The sequence below is a fragment of the Liolophura sinensis genome, chromosome 9, assembly GCF_032854445.1.
Source record: "Liolophura sinensis isolate JHLJ2023 chromosome 9, CUHK_Ljap_v2, whole genome shotgun sequence".
NCBI lineage: Eukaryota > Metazoa > Mollusca > Polyplacophora > Chitonida > Chitonidae > Liolophura > Liolophura sinensis.
Window position 1 is genome coordinate 29,753,536 of NC_088303.1, and position 20,289 is coordinate 29,773,824.

Below are 20,289 nucleotides of genomic sequence, written 5' to 3' on the forward strand. Positions count from 1 at the left end.
CTCCTCACTCCACCCCCGCCCCTCTAAAGAAAAATATACAGTTCCCTTATTAAAACTTTAAACTATTAGGTTAATTTCTGATGTGCTCACCTCCAGAGGGTTACATATATATTTTTTTCAGCTTGGCTTGCATAAGCCGTACAATACATTGTAAAACAAAAAAGGTGTTAAAACACACAGTAGATGGAGGCGACCGGAGGTGCTCAACACTGTTGAATGAATGTATACATGTTACTGCTCTGACAAGTATCATAACTCTGTTTAATTTTTGTCATGATTCTTTTTTTGTGAAAACACGCACATGTGGTGAGTTCAACAATTAATTATGGTAAAGAAAACAGGTATATTGGTATGTCTGTAAAGTACACGTTGTATAATAAGAATGAAGAACGTCTTCGTGTTGATTTAACTGTTGGTGCAACCACTGAGCAACGATGTCACAATTAGATCCGATTGATAATTTAGGCGGTTTAACATAATACGCATGAATGGAGACGATGAATATGAGCTATAAATAAAACGGAGACCTTGAGCAAGTCTCAACGCCTGTGTGTAACGGTGTTATTTTAGGACGGCCCCCAAATACGAATATTATGGTACTGTATGTGTAGACGTCGCTGTGAGTTCATAACGCAGTACAGCAGATCAGCTGTCGAAACTGTGTCACACAATGTGAACTTGTTCACATTCTTTCTACGTCTTACAACCGAAATTCAACAATCGCAAAACAACGCAAAAGATGGGACAGGTATCTGTTAGAGTGACAGTAACGCTGTCAATGTATTTAATGCTTTTGGGCGTTAGATTTTCAGCTGCATCGGCAGGGTCTTCCAACATCATCGACCTGCCTGTCAAGCGGCTGAGCGCGTGCTCTGCCGAAGTGGACGGCAAAATTATCGACATGTCCAGTTTGCAGAGAACAGACGGTATTCCGAGGTGAGTCTGCCAGAAAGTGTTGACTTTTACTAGGCTACAATGTACTGCACTGTTTTCGTGGAATTGCATCTGTGCACATCAGTTCAAATGATGCCGCTCAATTTGTATGTAGTATATATATATATATATATATATATATATATATATATATATATATATATATATACACACACATACATATGCCAACATTTATGTATGTATGTTGGCCTAATTTGCATTGACCACACAATTAGGCCTATAAAAAATGTCCACCCCCGCCACATGTCATACAGGTACCCCTACCGGCCGTGATGTAACTCTTTCACTGTATTATTTTCTTTTGACCCCATTTGGGCCAATATTTTGTCTGCATGGTAGACTGAAGTTTTTGCGGATTCGGTATACCTAGCTGAAGTATCCCATTACCACATAGGTGGCTGTTCACAATTTGGAGAGACCAGCATCCTCAAGTTCCTGGCCTTGCTGTACTGGTCCATCCCATGTACATGGAGCAGTAGCCAGCATAACGGTACTGTAATACTAAACATAGGCTATATAGTGCATGTGTACTATCTATATAGGGTATAGGTGGTTCACAGGTAAAACTCATGCTGGAAAAAATGCTGGCAGTTGTAAAAACTAGTTTTGCCCTAGACTAATATAGTACATGGTTGAACTAGGTGAGGGCTGGTACTAATATAACAATTGTTATGATCCCAGATCCTGCTTCATCTTCTGGAGCCATATGGTATGATACATCAGTAGTAAAGTATACTATCTATATCACTTGGCTGAGGAAGATGCGCCGGTCTAGGTTTGACCTTTTATTAGTCAATGGAACTCTTCTCAGATATTTGTTCTGAAAAGGTGGTTCCTCAACTAAATGACTGCGCTCAACCACGTAACATCAATCCAAGCTTAAAATCTAATAGAAAAAAACAACCCCCCCCCAAATGTCAGTGTTTTTAAGTTGATAATTAAATATTGAACTGCTCGAGGCATATCAAATTCAGTAACATCTTGCATCCTTGTTAGCCTGATGAATTAGACTTATGCCATTGATATATTTATATACGTCTAATTCATTGGGCTAAATCATTGTAAATGGTGAAAGGTAATTGTACATTGTTGCATGTGGGTACAAATTTTAAACTTCGGTCAGATTTCTTTTACTTTGCTGTTTATTTGTGTGTTTTATCGGCGGATTAGAGGTTGTGCGTCAAACACCCATATACTACTACAATGGGATAGCTATAGGCTTGTGATGACAAAAAATGCAAGGTCTGTTAAGCTTGGATACAGGGCAACAAAGTGTTGTGAAAAAGATCACCTGCAATATATTTGTATCCCTGGTGAGCGTGCAATCCGTCCATGATGCTATAGATTCACGATGACCTATGACCTTTATGGTCAATATAATATGTTATTCTGCAAAACTCAGACCGCAAAATGTTCCTGAGCAGTGAATTTGAACTCTATAGGTATTTAGGAGGACTCTTTACATGTGCTGAGCTCAGGCTGTGCCATAATCAATGAAATTTCCTGAGAACAGTCCAGTTCGGTTACTTACTATACTTATATTATATATAGTCTGACACATTTATGTTTTCACTAGGTGACATAGCCCTCCCATCCGCTGTAAACCTGTTTTGTTCTTGACACTGACAAAACTTGCAAGGTAGAGGATCAAGTTCATTGGGATAAAAATTGTTTTGGTCATTCTTGCATTTAACAAATTAGCACTTTTTGGGAATTTGCATTATCACTTTCCAAATCAGTTTGTGCTTGCTCAAATTCAGATTTCTACAAAGTCCATTTTCTAGCACTACTTATGGTTTCTGTTGGAAGTTGTAGAGTCATGCAGTCACACAGCAGTGGTATACCTCTTTTTATTATTTATATATAGGTGAAACGTCAGGATTTCCTTCACTTATAAAAGTGATATCTCACTGGCTAAGTTAGATATCACTTGTTTTTTACACACCCAGGCGCCATGAGGTCACAAAGAAATATTTTGGTTTATAACGTTTCAATTCGAGCTTAACTGTAATAATAAACGTCATAATACAAGTTCAGTCACCTGTAACATTTCTTACTTCACGCAATAAGACATGACGTTAAACAAGACGTTACGCGTAAGATAAAGCTATATACACAAGTCTGTGAAGGACTACAGCTAAAAGCATTGCTTAAACTTATTCAAGTACACAAAATCTTGATATTGTCAATATATAAATAATAAATAGAATATTGCACAGTAAAGGTTGAAAGTCATAAATAGTTTTTCAGTGAAACATGGAAATGATAGCCTACTCGAGGCTTCGTGTCTTGTGGGTTATCATTTTCAACTCTCATTCAAAAAATATTTACGATATTAGGCCTTCATTGTGCAATATCCAACATGTATCCATTTTGTATGTATGGAGTTAGGCATTGAAGGGATCTTAACATGCAGACTTCATCGTAGCCAAGTTCAGATTATTGAGATTTACTGAGCAAACACTGTTTAGTTGACAAAGGTTGAATCATCATGTATGTACATGTAAACAACCAGTAATGATATATAGATAAGCTTATTATTGTTACAGGGTAGAATATGACTTTATTTGTATATTTTGTTAAAGGAGAAGAAAACATAAAAATGGCGCCAAAATCAGATGAAAGAGTGTCAAAACTTATTTGCAAACATGATCTTTAATATTTTTTTGGATTTTTTTTTTGTTAAGAGAAAAGGGTATTTGAAAATACTGTTGTATGATGGGTATTTGAGACCAACTTTTTGGTATTTAATACCTTTTGGTTTTGCATAATAATGTTGTAAATAAGGATGTGATGTTTGTCTAATAAATTTATTTGAATGTAAATTTGTTGTTTATATCGAAACATATGCATTTAACGTAAATTATGATAATATTTATGAACATATTAAAAATATAATATGATCCAAATTGAGGTTTAAAACATTTGTTAGCTAGAAAGAACAAATTTTAGTGCAAAAATATTTATTAAACCTGTGTTACATCCTCATTTATGACATTATTAAACAAATACCATAAATACCGAAAGGTGGTCCCACCATACAAAATTAATTTAAAGTGTCTTTTTCTCCTTAAGGTAAAATCGGAAAAAATATTGAAGACCACATTTAGGAATTACTTTTCACATTCTTTTATCGGAAATTTGTCATTTTTATATTTTCCCCAGCTTTAACTGGGATTTCATTAGCTCGTAACCAGTCTTAGTGATGTGTGCACTTGAGCTAGCTACTTTACAGCAGATATGATACATTGTATTTAGGTTTTAGTAGACATCTGACCCAGGAGCCTCCCACCAGTGCGTTTGCTGTGAGTTCAAGTCCATCTCATGCTGGCTTCCTCTCTGGCCGTACATCAGCAACCTGTGGACAGACGCGGGTTTTCCCCGGGCTCTGCTCGGTTTCCACCCATCATAATGCTGAACGCTGTCATATAAGTGAAACATTCTCGAGCATGTCGTAAAACACCAATAAAATAAGTAAATAAATTTAATAGACGTCTTCTTGATCTTTCTGCATTCAGTTTAAACACTTAGATATTTGTCACAGCCTTGATCATGTACCTATATAAAGTAAGTTTTATTTTCCTCCCAGACTGAAGAATAAAATGCACAATGGCATATATATGAAACAATACATTGTATCAGCTCTCTGACTTATTTTCGTAATCAAATGCCCTAAACATAGGACAGAGAGTGATATATGGTCTATTCAAGGATGTAATAGAGCACTTAGAAATGTAAATCTGCTTGATACATTGACCAAGCGTATTTGAGAAAAAATGCCAGCAACATGCAGATGGTCGTGGGTTTTCTCCAGGTTCTGCAAGGTTTCCTCCCACCATCATGTTCTCGCCCCCGTACAAGTGCAATATTCTTGAGTACGGCATAAAGCACCATTCAGATAAAGACATAAATATTCCAAAATGGCGTTTTCTTCTAGTAATTTTGGAGAACACTTATATTAATATTTTCAGTTTGAGACTGTTTTAACCTTGACTATAGCAGACAAATGGTAGATCTTTGGTTAAGGCTTTGTAGCATATGATTGAAAAGATGCAAAGATATTCAAACATTTACATACATGTAGTTGATATGTGAAACATTCTTTTCATACACATATTTGACATATTAAACTTTGTCTACATCTATATACATGTACCTAATATGTCGTACATTGTTGACATTTATATATATCCAGCTGATATGCCATACATTGTTGACATTTACATACATGCAGCTGATATGCCATACATTGTTGACATTTACATACATACAGCTGATATACCATACATTGTTGACATTTACATACATGCAGCTGATATACCATACATTGTTGACATTTACATACATGCAGCTGATATACCATACATTGTTGACATTTATGTACATGCAGCTGATATGCCATACATTGTTGACATTTACATACATGCAGCTGATATGCCATACATTGTTGACATTTACATACATGCAGCTGATATACCATACATTGTTGACATTTACATACATGCAGCTGATATACCATACATTGTTGACATTTATGTACATGCAGCTGATATGCCATACATTGTTGACATTTACATACATGCAGCTGATATACCATGCATTGTTGACATTAAAATACATGTACCTAATATGGCATTCATTGTTGACATTTATATACCTGCAGCTGATATACCATACATTGTTGACATTTATATACATGTATCCAATATGGCATACATTGTTGACATATACATGCAGCTGATATATCATACATTGTTGACATTTATGTACATGTAGCTGATATGCCATACATTGTTGACATTTATATGCATGCAGCTGATATGCCACACATTGTTGACATTTATATACATGCAGCTGATATGCCATACATTGTTGACATTTATATACATGTAGATTATATATCAATGCTATATTGCACTCAGAATTAGCTACAAAGAATGCTAATGTATTATGTATAATATAATGTATATATACATGTATTTGCAATGTGTATGTTTGAAGTATTGACCCATAAATTTCTGAGGCCAGACTACCAGGAAGATAAGATCATGGATCTAAATCCATTGTAGAAAACGATTTCTTTTTGTGTCAAAAGATAAGCTTGAAGATAAGGTTATGTATGTTACTAAGCTGGATATGGAAATTTCAGACTTCACCCACTTAAAACTTTTTACATAGTTTTCACAGTTATGATTCTGTAACATGTTTTGGTTGGCTTTGGCATAGTTTTCCTGCCAAATCTCAATGAAACATCCAATTCATACCTTAATTGACGTGTGTTGATATTACTGTGAGGTTTACATTAAATTTTTACATTATGACATTACTGTATTTTGAGATATTATTATTTGCATTTCATTCTAGGTATTTCCAGGGTTATGGGTTTCATCCATATTGGTGATGTTAGCTAGATTCTGAGAGGCTTTTTGGGGCAAAAAGTTGGATACACAAGCATGATCAAGATTTGAAACTGTGACCTCAGTGATACAGGCTATTATAGCTTGTAGCCCTGAAGTACCCAGATTCTCCAGCCTTTCTATGTTATAAATAGATAATTGGATAAAAGATATACAGATGGTTATTTATATGTGTAGCAAAGTCTATATACATGTATGTCGTGATGTGTGTGTATAGTGTATTTTACCTAAGGTTTGGTATGTAAAAACGCATATGCAGAAACATGTAAAGCCCTGATATGAAAAAATGATAAAGTTTTCCTGATAGAAAAGAGTCACCCTTCACCAAAACAAAATGGACAATTCAATCAGATTCAAGCGAAATGTGTGACTGGACGAATGCTAAATGTTAGGTGAAATACGTACCGCATACCTTGTCTGCTGGCTTTAACTTGTGAACATTGCAATCTTTCCCTACATTATTTACTCAGTCATTTTCATTGGAGTTTTTATGGTGTGTGTATATAATTTAAGATGTGCCTAGCAAAGAGTTATATGATTGTTAAGTTTGGTTAACTAGCTGAAGATAGACGCAGTATCATGTTACAAGGGTCAGTGTAGGGCAAAAAAATGTAGAGATTTGCTTTTGTCAGTCAATGAACAAAATGATCAGCCTGCACTTTTTCATTCATGAGTGTTTACAATATAATCTGCCTTTTTTAGCTGCTCTCTTTTATAGTCAGTGTTGGAGATGAGTTTGTAGGCCATGTTTTCACAACTGTTTTGCATGACTGGTCATCTTCAAAATTCACTTGAGCTGGGTGGAGCAGGTGCACGTACATATCCTGGCCGCTGGGGAAAAAGAAAACAAATCATTAAAATCTGGTCAAGGTCATTTCAGAAAACATGCAGTTTTGGACTCCATTGAAAGATTTGAAGCTGAATGAAATTTTAATTTTTTTCTCCTCGTTTTTTTTACTGGCCCTCACAGTTGGTAGAGCGTTTACTTCGGGACAGTAGATCCAGGGTCAGTCCTGGATCGAGTCACTCCTAAGACCTTAAAAGCTTGGCGTTCAGCATGAAAGGGATAGTGGAACGACTGGTTGACCCGTATCATTATAATGGCTCAGGCGGGGCGGCTTACTTGCCTTCAGTAAGGCATCTCAGTGAAGCAGCACTAGATAAAAGAGCGGTGGTCCGTCCTGCAACAAGGAGGCACATTACATGCACTCAAAGGATTCCTTCGTCGTCGTATGAATGAAAAATTGTTAAGTACGACGTTAAACCCCAAGCACTTACTCACTCACTCACTCACTCTCCACGGTTTTAAATGAAGGAAATGAACACACTTTATCATGAAGTTCATGGCTGATGAAAGACCCCTTATACATTTGAAAATAATTCAGCTTACTTCTTAAGAACACTTTTCAACAGAGTGAAATTCATTTGAAACAGTGTAATCTGATTTGAACTTTTTAACCATATTAAGACAAGTGATTGACTTCACATCTGATTTTTGCCATTTAACTCCTACAGACTGCTTGAGTTCTGTGTTTAAAAATGAATATTTATTTATTTATTTATTTATTTGATTGGTGTTTTACCCCATATTCAAGATGAAATCTGGCAGAGCCCAGGGGAAACCCAAGTTGTTGACAAACCTTTGCATGAGAAATGAATATAGGTATAGAGCTATAAATATATTCACTGAATTGACCTTGAAACAAACTATTTCCAGCTAACTTGAGGAATATGAATGTGTACCATTATTATTAATACCTAATGGTCATACATCGTGTAACTGTACTGGCTCTTGCATTAATTATTGGGAAAATGAAGATTCTGTAAAGAAATAATCTACTTATTAAAATAAATAAATATATTATAAATGTGGTTTATAAAAGAAAAAAAGGTGCGAAAAATGATGGGAAATTTTATCATAGCATTTCCTTGATATTTATGTTTTTAGTTAAACTAACTTCATTAAATTCATACATACTGCCTCATTAATGTGTACATGGTAACTATGCATGACTTCATGGGAATTGTTCTACCGGACAACAAGAACTGTGTGTTAAAAGTTTATATGAAAAATCATGTTTACATTTCCTCTATTCCCAATCCAAGAAAATTAAGTGAAATGATGAAGAGAAATATTGGTAATTATGGACATTTCAGCATCCTCTCCCAAGCTTCATCCACACTCAGCTGATTACATTTCAGCATCTTTAACATGATCCACACTTAGCTGATTACACTTCAGCATCTTTAACATGATCCACACTCAGCTGATTACATTTCAGCATCTTTAACATGATCCACACTTAGCTGATTACACTTCAGCATCTTTAACATGATCCACACTTAGCTGATCATTCTTCAGCATCTTCAACATGATCCACACTCAGCTGATTACACTTCAGCATCTTCAACATGATTCACACTTAGCTGATTACACTTAAGCATCTCCATGATCCACAATTAGCTGATCATACTTTAGCATCTTTTATGGTTTTCCACAGGATGCATAGTTTGGTAATACCAGAGTCATGAACATTTTTTTTTACCGGCCTACATTGAAATGGAAAGTGTTGCAAACAGTACTAAAGTAGACATTAACTAAAAGAATGATAACGAAAACTAATATATAATGGCTGGATACTTTGGCGCTCAGAACACAGAGAATACACAGGGAATTAGAATGTGAACACAGTGATTGTTGTCCAGATGTCCTTATACTGTGTGCTACTATTCGTTTTTTAAAAATGTTGGTGCATGTACATGCATGTTAACAGTCTATTCAAAAATTGATGCATGTGGTGGGACCGTTACTACAGAATGAGATGAATTAATTTAAACCTGTTCAAAAAGAATTGTTTGTGCAGACTCAGATTATATAATCATCAAGTCATTTTGCCATTAGCATACTCACTGCCACTCACCTGTGTGAGTTAAGAAACAGGAATCGTCCTTTACCCGGACTTATAGATTTTTTGACCATGATCATAGTTGATCAGTATTTGTGAAACATGGTAAAAGTAATAAGTTGATCAGTATTTGTGAAACATGGTAAAAATAATAATACATGCATTTGTAGATAAATAAAGCAAATTGAGGCCATAGCAATTGTCAGTGTCCACACAAGACTTGCCTTGGCAGATGTAGTTTATTCTTATGCGTATCCCTGATGGCTAGGGGATATCTGTATGAGTTGCTTCCACAGACCAGATCATTTCTTGATGATGATCAATGCAGTATCTTAATTGATTTTAATACCATACATTCCTGTTATAGAAACACATGTTCTGATGGCAAGAATCTGTATAAGACATTCTGGTTGGCAGGTTAGTGGTGGTGTCGGCAGGAGACGTAGAACTATGCCTGAAGCATTGATTATGTAGTTTATGTCTTGAAGGATACCTGAAACGCTCTGGTTTTATTTCTTAATGTGCAAACAAATATTTCAAATTTCAATTTTGAGGGGATAAAAATGGTTTCAGTGTGCAGTTTACTAGTGGTCAGTCCAGAAATTAAGTAGCTTGCAGCAGTGAGGTCAACGGTGATCCGTGTTTAAAAAGAACTCTGTGGGGAACAAAGTGAATATGAGCGCTAAGGCATGAATATCTGTGTACGTGTCACCTTACCCACATTGTAGCAACATGGTTTACTGGGCTCAGGGCACCTCGGGAGGGGGGGGGTCACCGAGTTCCGTGCAAGATCAACGATGACCTAATTTCCGAAAAATTCTGAACGTTGACGGAAAATATGGATAATATGGAGGGGTAATTAACAGGTATAAAAATACCTTCAGTGAAGATTCCGGCGCATACTGGGTAATTTTCTTCATTTGACAAGGAAACATGATCTTTGGTTTAGAATTCCTTGTCAAGTATCCTTTAAGATCGTCTGAAATTGTAAATGTAACAATCCAGCGTTGGTCTTCAGCTTTGATTGAGTTTTGCTTAGTGGCACACTCAATAATATTTCACCTACACTAGATTGTGGTGATTATTTTTATGGGTGGAGGATTTTTATGGGTGAAGCGCCTGGGGTAAACCTTCATAATTTGACAAGATACTGACAAACATTCTCATGTGTATAAGAGAGATATGTTCGATTAACTCCACCAATCAAACTTAATGATATTGTGCGAGGGAAAAATTGTGACATATGAGATACCAATCAAACACCAATAAATATATCGGCAAGAAATCCTAATTACTTTTAGATAAAATCTTTTTGTGTTGAAGTGGCTGCGGTTGGACTACATAATGTAATCTGCAGCTCTATGGTAATAATTATGTCAAGTACTTAGCTATGTGCAGTGGTTCTGCAGAATCTTACCGAAAATGTTACTGAAAATGTAAAACATCAGTGAAAAGTTCAAACTGTATTCACATAAAACTATAATGCCATTCAGTTAACTAATTGTATAAACTGAAAGAATTGTGTTATTAGTTTATTTGATATGGTCATTTGTTTGTTTGATTTGTTTATTTGATTGTTGTTCAATGCCATGCTCAAAATTTTTCGCTTATAATATGGTGACAGTCAGTTTTATGAGCGGATGAAGCTGTAATGCCTGGGGGAAACTGAGGAATTAAGTTTCTCTGATGTGACACACAGACATGCTCGCCCTATTGGTGGAAGACATGCATGTAAATATCAAATACCATGTAACTGGCTTGTTCAGATGGCTATGGTACTGACTTGCTACAGACAATTATCAGGACCTTGACCAGCGGGGTAATGTGCTCAAACCCCAGTTCTTATTGTTTGTGTTTTGTTTATTAAATTCTTTCTGAAAAAAAAGAATTCAAAAAAGAAAACTACTCAGAAGTTGCACCTGCACAGGTGCAATGGATACTGCTACATATTGTAGTCACATCTGCCAGTTTTTTACTAGCCAGGCAACGAAAGTAATCAAGTAGTGATAAATGATAATGTTTTGTGGTAATCGTACTCTTTTACTAAGATTAAGTCTGACAGTCTGTCTCAATCGTGAGGTGTCTTCCATGAAAAATCACCCGAGTGTTTAGATTGTTTCCATAGCAACGCGGGTGTAAGCTTCACTTCGTTGGAAATTCTTCGACTAACTGTCTTAATTCTGGACATTTACGTAATATGGAAGAGTTTCTGGTTTTCTTTGAACACCAAGGAAAGGTTTCCAAACACCATCAAGTAAATAAATTGTTCCAGAAAATCTTGTCCATGCTTTGCAGCTGTTTTATAAATCATCCTGTAGATATATATATATAGATACATGTACCTTTGAGTTCGTCGTTAAAAATTTGTTTGTTCGGCGTATTAAACTCGACTAACACTCCAAGAAAGCACCCTGCTTTAAATTTAATGATTTTATTGGGATATTGATGGAATTTTTTTTATATTTTTCTTTGATATCTCTATTACTTTCATAAGCACCCCCCTTCCCCCCCCCTCCCCCACCAACATATCCTTGTTTTTCAAATAATGTTGGGTTGGCCAAATGTCTAAGTTTTGCTATTTCTAAAAAATTAATCAAAATGTTTTTTCATCATTACCTCATTAAGGTAATCCCCTCCCCTCCCCCCCCCCCCCCCCCCCACAAAAAGAAAAAAAGAAAAAAATACAAGTATATCACAAGCAAAGATAAAAGTGAGTTTTGGGATTTAATTAACCCATGTGAGGTTAATTGTCATGGAACAGTCATTGTGGGAGTTGTTTAAATCTCTGAATATATTCCCGAAATCTAAAGACTTCATACATACATATTAATGGAAGAGATGCTTCATGTAACTTGGTAATTTTGAGATGGCCCCTGTGGATAAGGTATCTGGGCTAGAACAGCACAAACAACTGCATGTACTTGTAGTAAGTGATTATCATACTAAATATGCCTGCATGAACTGTGAGGCTGTGTTAAAGTACTGGTGTAACATAACATATGGCTACTCTGTTCAGTAGTAACTACAGAAAGAATAAATAAATATAAAATGCCAAGGTTGATCTCTTGTAGTTATTTTGTTGCTGAACAATTAATTCTGGCTGAAATACTCATAAATTTGGTAGTGTTGCAAATATTTGCTCAACAGATCTCGAATTGGAGTAATAGGTCTCGAAAGTTAATAAACTTTCAGGGAGTTTCAGGAATGGGCCAAAAATGCCAGTTGTGTATTATCCCTTCACCAGTGTGCTGAGGTAATATTTCAGTAGATGGCCAGAATATACACCGTCCTGTCTGTCCATACATCTGTCAGGGCTCTGTACCATGCACTGAGTGACAGGTGTGATCTTGTTTAATAACACAGTTACGTGATAGCATAGCCTATGCATTCATTGAGCTTTAGTTTCTGTGATAAGTTGATAAAATTTAACAAGGACAGGACTTCCAGTTCTCACGCAACCAGGATTTGGCTGAACTTTAAGAAGCACTAGTGGCAGCCTCAATGTATTTTGAGGCAAACACAGTCAGGCTTTGCATACTCTTGGTTTCTATTTTACAGTTTGGGGTTTAAAAAGGAAGCATTTTAAATTATTACATATAAAATGCAAATCATGATTTTCATGATCAAGTGACACTGAAGAAAATCAAACTTTTACAATTCTTTCATTACACATTCATTTTTTTTTTCCAAAGTGAAATCATGTAGTACAGAATCGGTAGGCTACTTAAAATCAGGTTTCAAATTAGAAAAAAATGCCTGCTCCCGAGTTTACAAAATGTCTGCGAAGGTAAATTTTTTTGGATCAAAGTTTCATTTCTTATCTGCTGACTTTTAAGAAAAGTTTGTACAGAACTTAAATGTCAGCTGAGGGTGGCCAGAATTTATTGGTGGTCTGTACAATAAATTTACAGTATATTATGAAACTAAGACTGAGTGCATAGATATGCATGTATCCCCTGCAGATATAACGGTACATTAAGAAATATATGTGACGAAATTAGATCAACAGAAGGAAAGGTACATTGGGTTAACATGGAGAAAGCATACTGACAGGTGACAGTTCAGAACTATAAATTTCATGTTCTGAAAGGTAAAATTTATAGCTCATTGAGATTATGGTGCCCCTTGAGATAACTCTGTACCAGTAGTGAAAGGCTGTTAGAGAGGCACATGTACAGACTTGACATCGCTTCGACAAACTGGGACAACAATGTAAAGATATGGACCAAGCTCCAGGCGTACTTGTTCGCAGTGGGAAAAATATAGACATATAAAAAAGTACAGCTATACATATTGCAGTCATCATCATTGAATGAATCGATTAGGTATGATTCTTGACATGGATCTATCTTTTATGTCACATCAGATATCAGATAGAAGCTTCAATATGCAAATTATTTGTTATATCCCCCAACTTCTGTGTTTTTGACTTGACCAAATGATTATCAAGTAATTGTTTGAGCAGCAATAAATTTAAGGATGTTTTGATCAAATAGTGCAGATGATCAAATTATAATCAGGCACTGTTCTGATCCTACAGAAGGTAAGAGAATCATACAGAAGGTGTGAGAATCATACAGAAGGTGTGAGAATCATACAGAAGGTGCGAGAATCATACAGAAGGTGCGAGAATCATACAGAAGGTGTGAGAATCATACAGAAGGTGTGAGAATCATACAGAAGGTGCGAGAATCATACAGAAGGTGCGAGAATCATTCAGATATTATAAGCAGAGTTATCAATGACTTGACAGGCCTTGGAAGCACTGTCACAAACGCAACTTAACACAAGTCTTTCAAAACAGGGTATTATAAGCATAAATTGAGAACACCATTCCCTGTGAACTTACAAAACTAACCTTTTTGTAAAGTAGCTGGCATTTAAAGCCAGTTTAATGGCAGTTCTGAAATCAAGCTGTATAAAAACATGTGAGATACAAGTCCGGAAATAATTTTTGAGTTAGTGCAAGACGTAATGGCAAATCTCTCAGCTTTTTTTCGTTCTCATAAATAATGTTATTTACATGGCAGTTTTACCCTGCGATGCTGCATATTTCCAGTCTTGTGGATAGCAATGAAGTAATTTTGTTTTGTGCAAAAGTGCGGAGGGAAGGTGGAGGGTTTAGTATTACCTAGCTCACTAAGCTTAGTAGAGATACTGTTCTCTTTTGTTCGTGATTGCCCAACCATTAGCGTTCCTCAACATAGATGTGTGTAAATTAACAATGGCAATGTGTGGAAGAGGTTGAATCTTTGTCCAGGACTAAAATTTGAGCCCATCGTCAGCTGATGTTATTTTCAGCTAACCTGGTGCTCAGTTCTTTGTTAGTCCAAATCCAAGCTGACAGTTGGGATTTCTTGGAAAAGTCATTGTGAAGTTTAATTGCCTTTTTCCCTGACAATCTACAAAGTCTCTCTGTCTGTCCTTTATATAGTATACCCTACTAAATCTTACCTTGATCCTACTCATTTCTGCCCTCTCTATTTCGTTCCGCTCATTACCACCCACTGTCCCCATTTCATTGTATTCAATCACACCCTGCCTCCACAATCATTTTACTTGATTCCACCCTTCTGCTTCCATTTAACCATGCTCATTGTGACTCATTCACTCCCTTTTCATCTTATTTAATTCCACCCTCCCACTCACATTTCATCTTACTCAAGTCCACCCTCCCACTCCCATTTTACCCTGCTCATTGCCACCCTCCCTTTCCAATTTCACCCTACTCATTTTCACCCTCCTGCTCCCATTTCATCCTGTTCATTGCCACCCTCCCACTCCCATTTCATTCTGCTTGTTGTCACCCTCCCACTTCCATTTCATCCTGCTCATTGCCACCCTCCCTTTCCAGTTTCACCCTACTCATTTTCACCCTCCCACTCCCATTTCATCCTGCTCATTGTCACCCTCCCACTTCCATTTCATCCTGCTCATTGTCACCCTCCCGCTTCCATTTCATCCTGCTCGTTGTCACCCTCCCACTTCCATTTCATCCTGCTCATTGCCATCCTCCCTTTCCAGTTTCACCCTACTCATTTTCACCCTCCCACCCCCATTTCACCAGGCTCATTGCCCCCCTCCCACTCCTATTTCATACTGCTCATTGCTACCCTCCCACTTCAATTTCACCAGGCTCATTGCCACCCTCCCACTCCCATTTCATTCTGCTTGTTGTCACCCTCCCACTTCCATTTCATCCTGCTCATTGTCACCCTCCTTTTCCATTTTCACCCTACTCATTTTCACCCTACTCATTTTCACCCTCCCACTCCCATTTCATTCTGCTCATTGCCACCTTCCCACTCCCATTTCATTCTGCTCATTGCCACCCTCCCACTCTAATTTCACCAGGCTCATTGCCCCCCTCCCACTCCTATTTCATACTGCTCATTGCCACCCTCCCACTTCAATTTGACCAGGCTCATTGCCCTCCTCCCACTCCCATTTCTTTCTGCTCGTTGTCTGTCACCCTCCCACTTCCATTTCATCCTGCTGATTGCCACCTCCCACTCCCATTTCATATTGCTCATTGTCACTCTCTCACTTCCATTTCATCCTGCTCATTGTCACCCTCCCACTCCCATTTCATCCTGCTCATTGTCACACTCCCACTCCAATTTCACCAAGCTCATTGTCACCCTCCCACTCCCGTTTCATCCTACTTGTTACCAATTTTTCTTCTTTACATCTTACTCATTCCCTGTTTTAAACTCCTATTTTATCCTAGCCATTCTCTCCCTTTTATATTTCATCCAGCTCACCTTCCCTACATCATCAGAAACATTCCCTATTTCCTTCCAACATAATCCTTCCCAACACCATCATCAACAGTCGTCTTACTCAATCCACATACCATAGTATACTGGTATGTTCGCAAGGCTTTAATCAGATCTCAAGGGTAGCCATTCATAGGCCATACATACACACATCATTACAAACAGGAAGCAGAAAAAAATTAACAGAAAGCTTGAAATGTGCAAAAGTAACATTAGATCAGTGAATGGGAACAGGTTGAAGTATCTCCCAGGTACCCTAGCTGTCTCTCCCTCAGTCTTTAACACATTCCTTTGTTGCCTGTGGTGTGGTATGTCCTAATACCTCAACTGTCTCGTAGATTTACTTGTTATTACTTACTTGTGCAATTTGCCAGCTAAGAAGATGTGTAAATTACTAAAGTCACGCTTCTTTAAACATATACCTGGAGTTCATATACGTGTAGGTTCTCCAGATAAAAATATGTGACTACTTGTACGGCTTAACACAAATGCCACAAATTAGAACGCCCGCCTTGAAGTCGGGAGGCCTGGGATCAAACCTGGGCTGGGTCATACCAAGAATTTCACGATGTTGGTTGTTGCTATCTCATGTGGGGCTCAGCGTTGAAAGGTTAGAGCAAAGAAACAGGACATGGTTTGCCTGTTGTATATAATATGACTGGAGTGTCATGTCAAGTGTGGAAAGTTTGGCATGGTACTTCTGTGGCGGCAGCACTTTGGCGGCATGTACCACAAGAAGACAAAGTATGCATATACATTCACCTAATGACTCCTTGTCATTTGGCTGGAAAATCGTTAAGTGCTAAGTTTCACAATCATCAGATCAGTTGAAAAGTTAGTCCATAATAACAACATTCAGATCAAAATATTAAGCTCTTAAGATTCATGTACAGTGTACATCTATGATCAACACCACCTTTGAAGTAAGTTTGTCACTCAAAATTTATGCATTTTAATCTAGTAAGTACATTTCACCTATGAAAAACCCTTTAGTTCATATTTGTGCCAGACAGTTATGTAACACACCACGAAAGTAATTTTGCTTGTTGCCTTATGGAAATATTACAAGCCCGAAATGTCCTTCAGGTGGTTATAAACTTGTCTTAGCCTTAGTATGACTTGGTCATCTCATTCTCAACATCCCCTCAAGATCTGAGGTTGTTCAGCAGTGTTGTAAGGTTTCAGTCACCTAAAAACCGACTGATTAAGTTTTTCTCCATGGTTATTGATATTCTTGTGTTTGGAGACAGGATCGATGAAGAAGAATCATTGGCTTAATTTGTCAGTCTGAGACATTACATAAATGTAGATCAACTGTACATCTTATCAGTGAACTAGCTGAATTTGAAACAAAAGTCCATCCATGACCTTTTTATATAGGGCACTGTTTATCTTGAGTTCTATTGATCCAGGAAAGATGCTTTGAAGTTTGTTAAAAAAGTGTGATTATATTCTTCTGGAAAAATGATAGTTTCAACACCATTAGTAATGTTTTGCACCCTTTATTTGCTTCTAAAATGCACTGTTTTGGGCAAACTTTCAGGATCTGAAAGAGCAAAATGCTTAGTTTTGCCGATCCTTAAAGTTAAAATTACCGTCCAACAGGTATCATATCACAAATATCATATTTGAAAGCTAGGGACATTCTGATTACTTTTCCAGAAAGAATTTCTTACATAAGAGCTATAATTTTCCATTTTTTTTTATGTGGTAAAGTCTTATTCAAGGCGTAGCGGTAAATGTTGCTCAACTGGGTGTAATAGATTTGTTTTGTTTTGCCCCCATACAGTACTCTAGTCACATGACATGCTTTGGCATAACTGCAAAACTGTAAATACTAACAATATCTCATGCAGACTGCTCCGGCCGTAAGTGGGAAGGTCTGGCAGCAACCTGCGGATGGTCGTGCGTTTCCCCCAGGATGTGCCCCGTTTCCACCCACCATAATGCTGGCTGCTGTCGTATAAGTGAAATATTCTTGAGTACGGCATAAAAACACCAGTCAAATAAAATAAATAAATAAATCATGCAGACTGACTGTTCTGCTTGTCTGTGAAGCTATAGATTTAGCCAGCATTTAATGGAAATGTTTTTTTAAAGGTTCGTACCATTTTGCCTGCTCTAGTGCTTCAAATCTGTGGGCCAAACAAAATCTTGACAAAATTCAGGTTATACATGCAAATATATAAATATATATATGTTCATGCAGCCGTGGGCAGTTCATGCTGTCACAGTGTTATCCAGGTTAATAACGTTGTTTTTTGATGTTTGTTTTTATGACGTGACAGTTAGGTTACATAACATTCTGTGTGGCAGGTGTGATCATTTTTTCCTTGCAGATGAAGGGTCCCTGTAGATGATATATATTTGTGCACGAGCACAGGAGGGTGGATAATCCTGTTTATGGTTTCGTGATAATAAACCATTGGGCATGCCTCAGAATCTGATCTCCGGATAATCAACTGAAGCTCAGCAAGGACACATTTTCCAGTGGCTGATCGTGACATTTTTTCAATATACAAAGTTGCCACTATACTGTTGTCTCTCCGGTAGCTGTTTTTAAGTGAGTGTAGAGAAGATGTGTCAAAATAATTTAAATCTAATCACACAAATAATATTCACATTGGCAGCATGAGTGGCACTTCTGAAAGATTCAACAATGACCATTTCTTCTTTCCGCAGATATACTATTAAATGATTGTATTTCACATTAAATTAGATTAAATTGTATTTCAGTATGTTTTCATGTTTGAAGGACATGCGTACTATAAATATTGCTCCTTGCAGACTGTTGTGTAACTAAAATGTTGATGTGAAACTGTCTGACCCGGGTATTTGGGATTTTCATTGGACCGTGTAGCCTACAATGCGTGCTCACTTTCAGTCTGTGTGCAAATGATCTTGACAGGTAAAATTCACAGGCTTCAGAGTTTCCGGGATAAGTTAAAAGATCAGCGTACACAACAGACAAGAATAATACAATTTGGCCACCTGGATGTACTTGTATTGCATTGTAAAGGTGAATTTCACCTTGGGCATTTCATACTCAATGCATAACATGTACATGATATCCAGGTTAATTAGCTGAATCTTTTGTGACATAAAGATTTTTGTTACACAGGCTTATGTAACGTGTACTTTTGCAAGTATCAGTCGTTCCGTCTGGGACTAATATGTTCCTTTGCCTGTGTGTACAAAGGGTTTTCGTGGGGGATATATATGTTTTGTGCAAGTTCTGCTGTTGTTCTGTGAGATGTCAAAAATTCTGGGTGGCTAACAGTACCAATTTAGTGAAAGGCATGCATACATTGCATGAGTACCTAGACTACATATACATGTTTTGAATCAGTTTTAGCCAATCAAGAGCTCTCTATACAGAACCCAGACAATCACATTTTCAGGCGATCGAGTGTACATAGTGCAGACTAATAACATGATGCTTCATGCTACTGTATTTGTGCACAAGGGTCTACCTGAAACGTGACGAATAAAGCATTAAAAGTGACAATAAAGCATTCTGTACGTGTCATCAGCTACATGTATGCTAGCTCTGAGACCAGTGAGACATTTTCCCGTCTGAGCGTCCACATTAACAGCTTTAAACCATTACATTCACAAACCTAGAATTTGGTCCAGTTGCCTGCCCTGTCCATGAAGTGTCAAAGTTGTAGGTGTCAAAAACAGATTTACTGTGTTCTTAAATTCTTTGAATGTATATCCATATGTTATGCAGGAATAAAAAGACTTGATAATGTTGCAGTTAACACAAATAGGGCTAATGTATCCACTCGGACAGCATCTGAACTTTGCAAAATGTCAATTTCAAATCTTGTGTCTCCGTTAGCAGTGTGGTTGCTATGGCCAAAGCTAAGATCATCTTCCTTTTTCACATTAAGTAGTTATAGAATGAAACATTTTTAAGGAGTTCTGCTTATTGTATTATACGAGAAGTAACAATATTCCTACACAGAAGAAAGCCCATATAGCAACAAATATGGAAATCTCACTCCCACCACCCGCTCTCCTGGCCGCTTGTCTGATCCTTCCTGTATCACCAAAGTATTGTTAGCTCGAGGGTAAGTACATGTACATGACACGTTTTAGACTCTCTAACAATTATTGTCCGTGTTTGAGAGTAAGTAGCAGAGGATTGCTAGAAGTATAAAGGTACACCATGTCGTACATTGTAATCAGCATTTGTGGATTATCTTGAAGACTTTCCAATTTTTTTTT

The 20,289-nt window shown here is 37.1% G+C and overlaps 1 protein-coding gene across 2 annotated transcripts in view; it reads left to right on the top strand.

The window, feature by feature from the left end:
* Window positions 1-672: 672 nt before the first annotated feature.
* LOC135475493 (uncharacterized) overlaps window positions 673-20,289 on the top strand; it is a 41,773-nt gene continuing 22,156 nt past the window's right edge. Inside the window, exon 1 of one of the 2 annotated variants that reach the window (XM_064755418.1) lies at window positions 673-936. In XM_064755418.1, the coding sequence (XP_064611488.1) occupies window positions 740-936 (197 nt within the window). In that variant the 5' untranslated portion in view covers window positions 673-739. Of the gene's footprint in view, window positions 937-1,246; window positions 1,445-20,289 lie in introns of those variants that run through there. The other variant, XM_064755421.1, reaches the window with a different exon arrangement.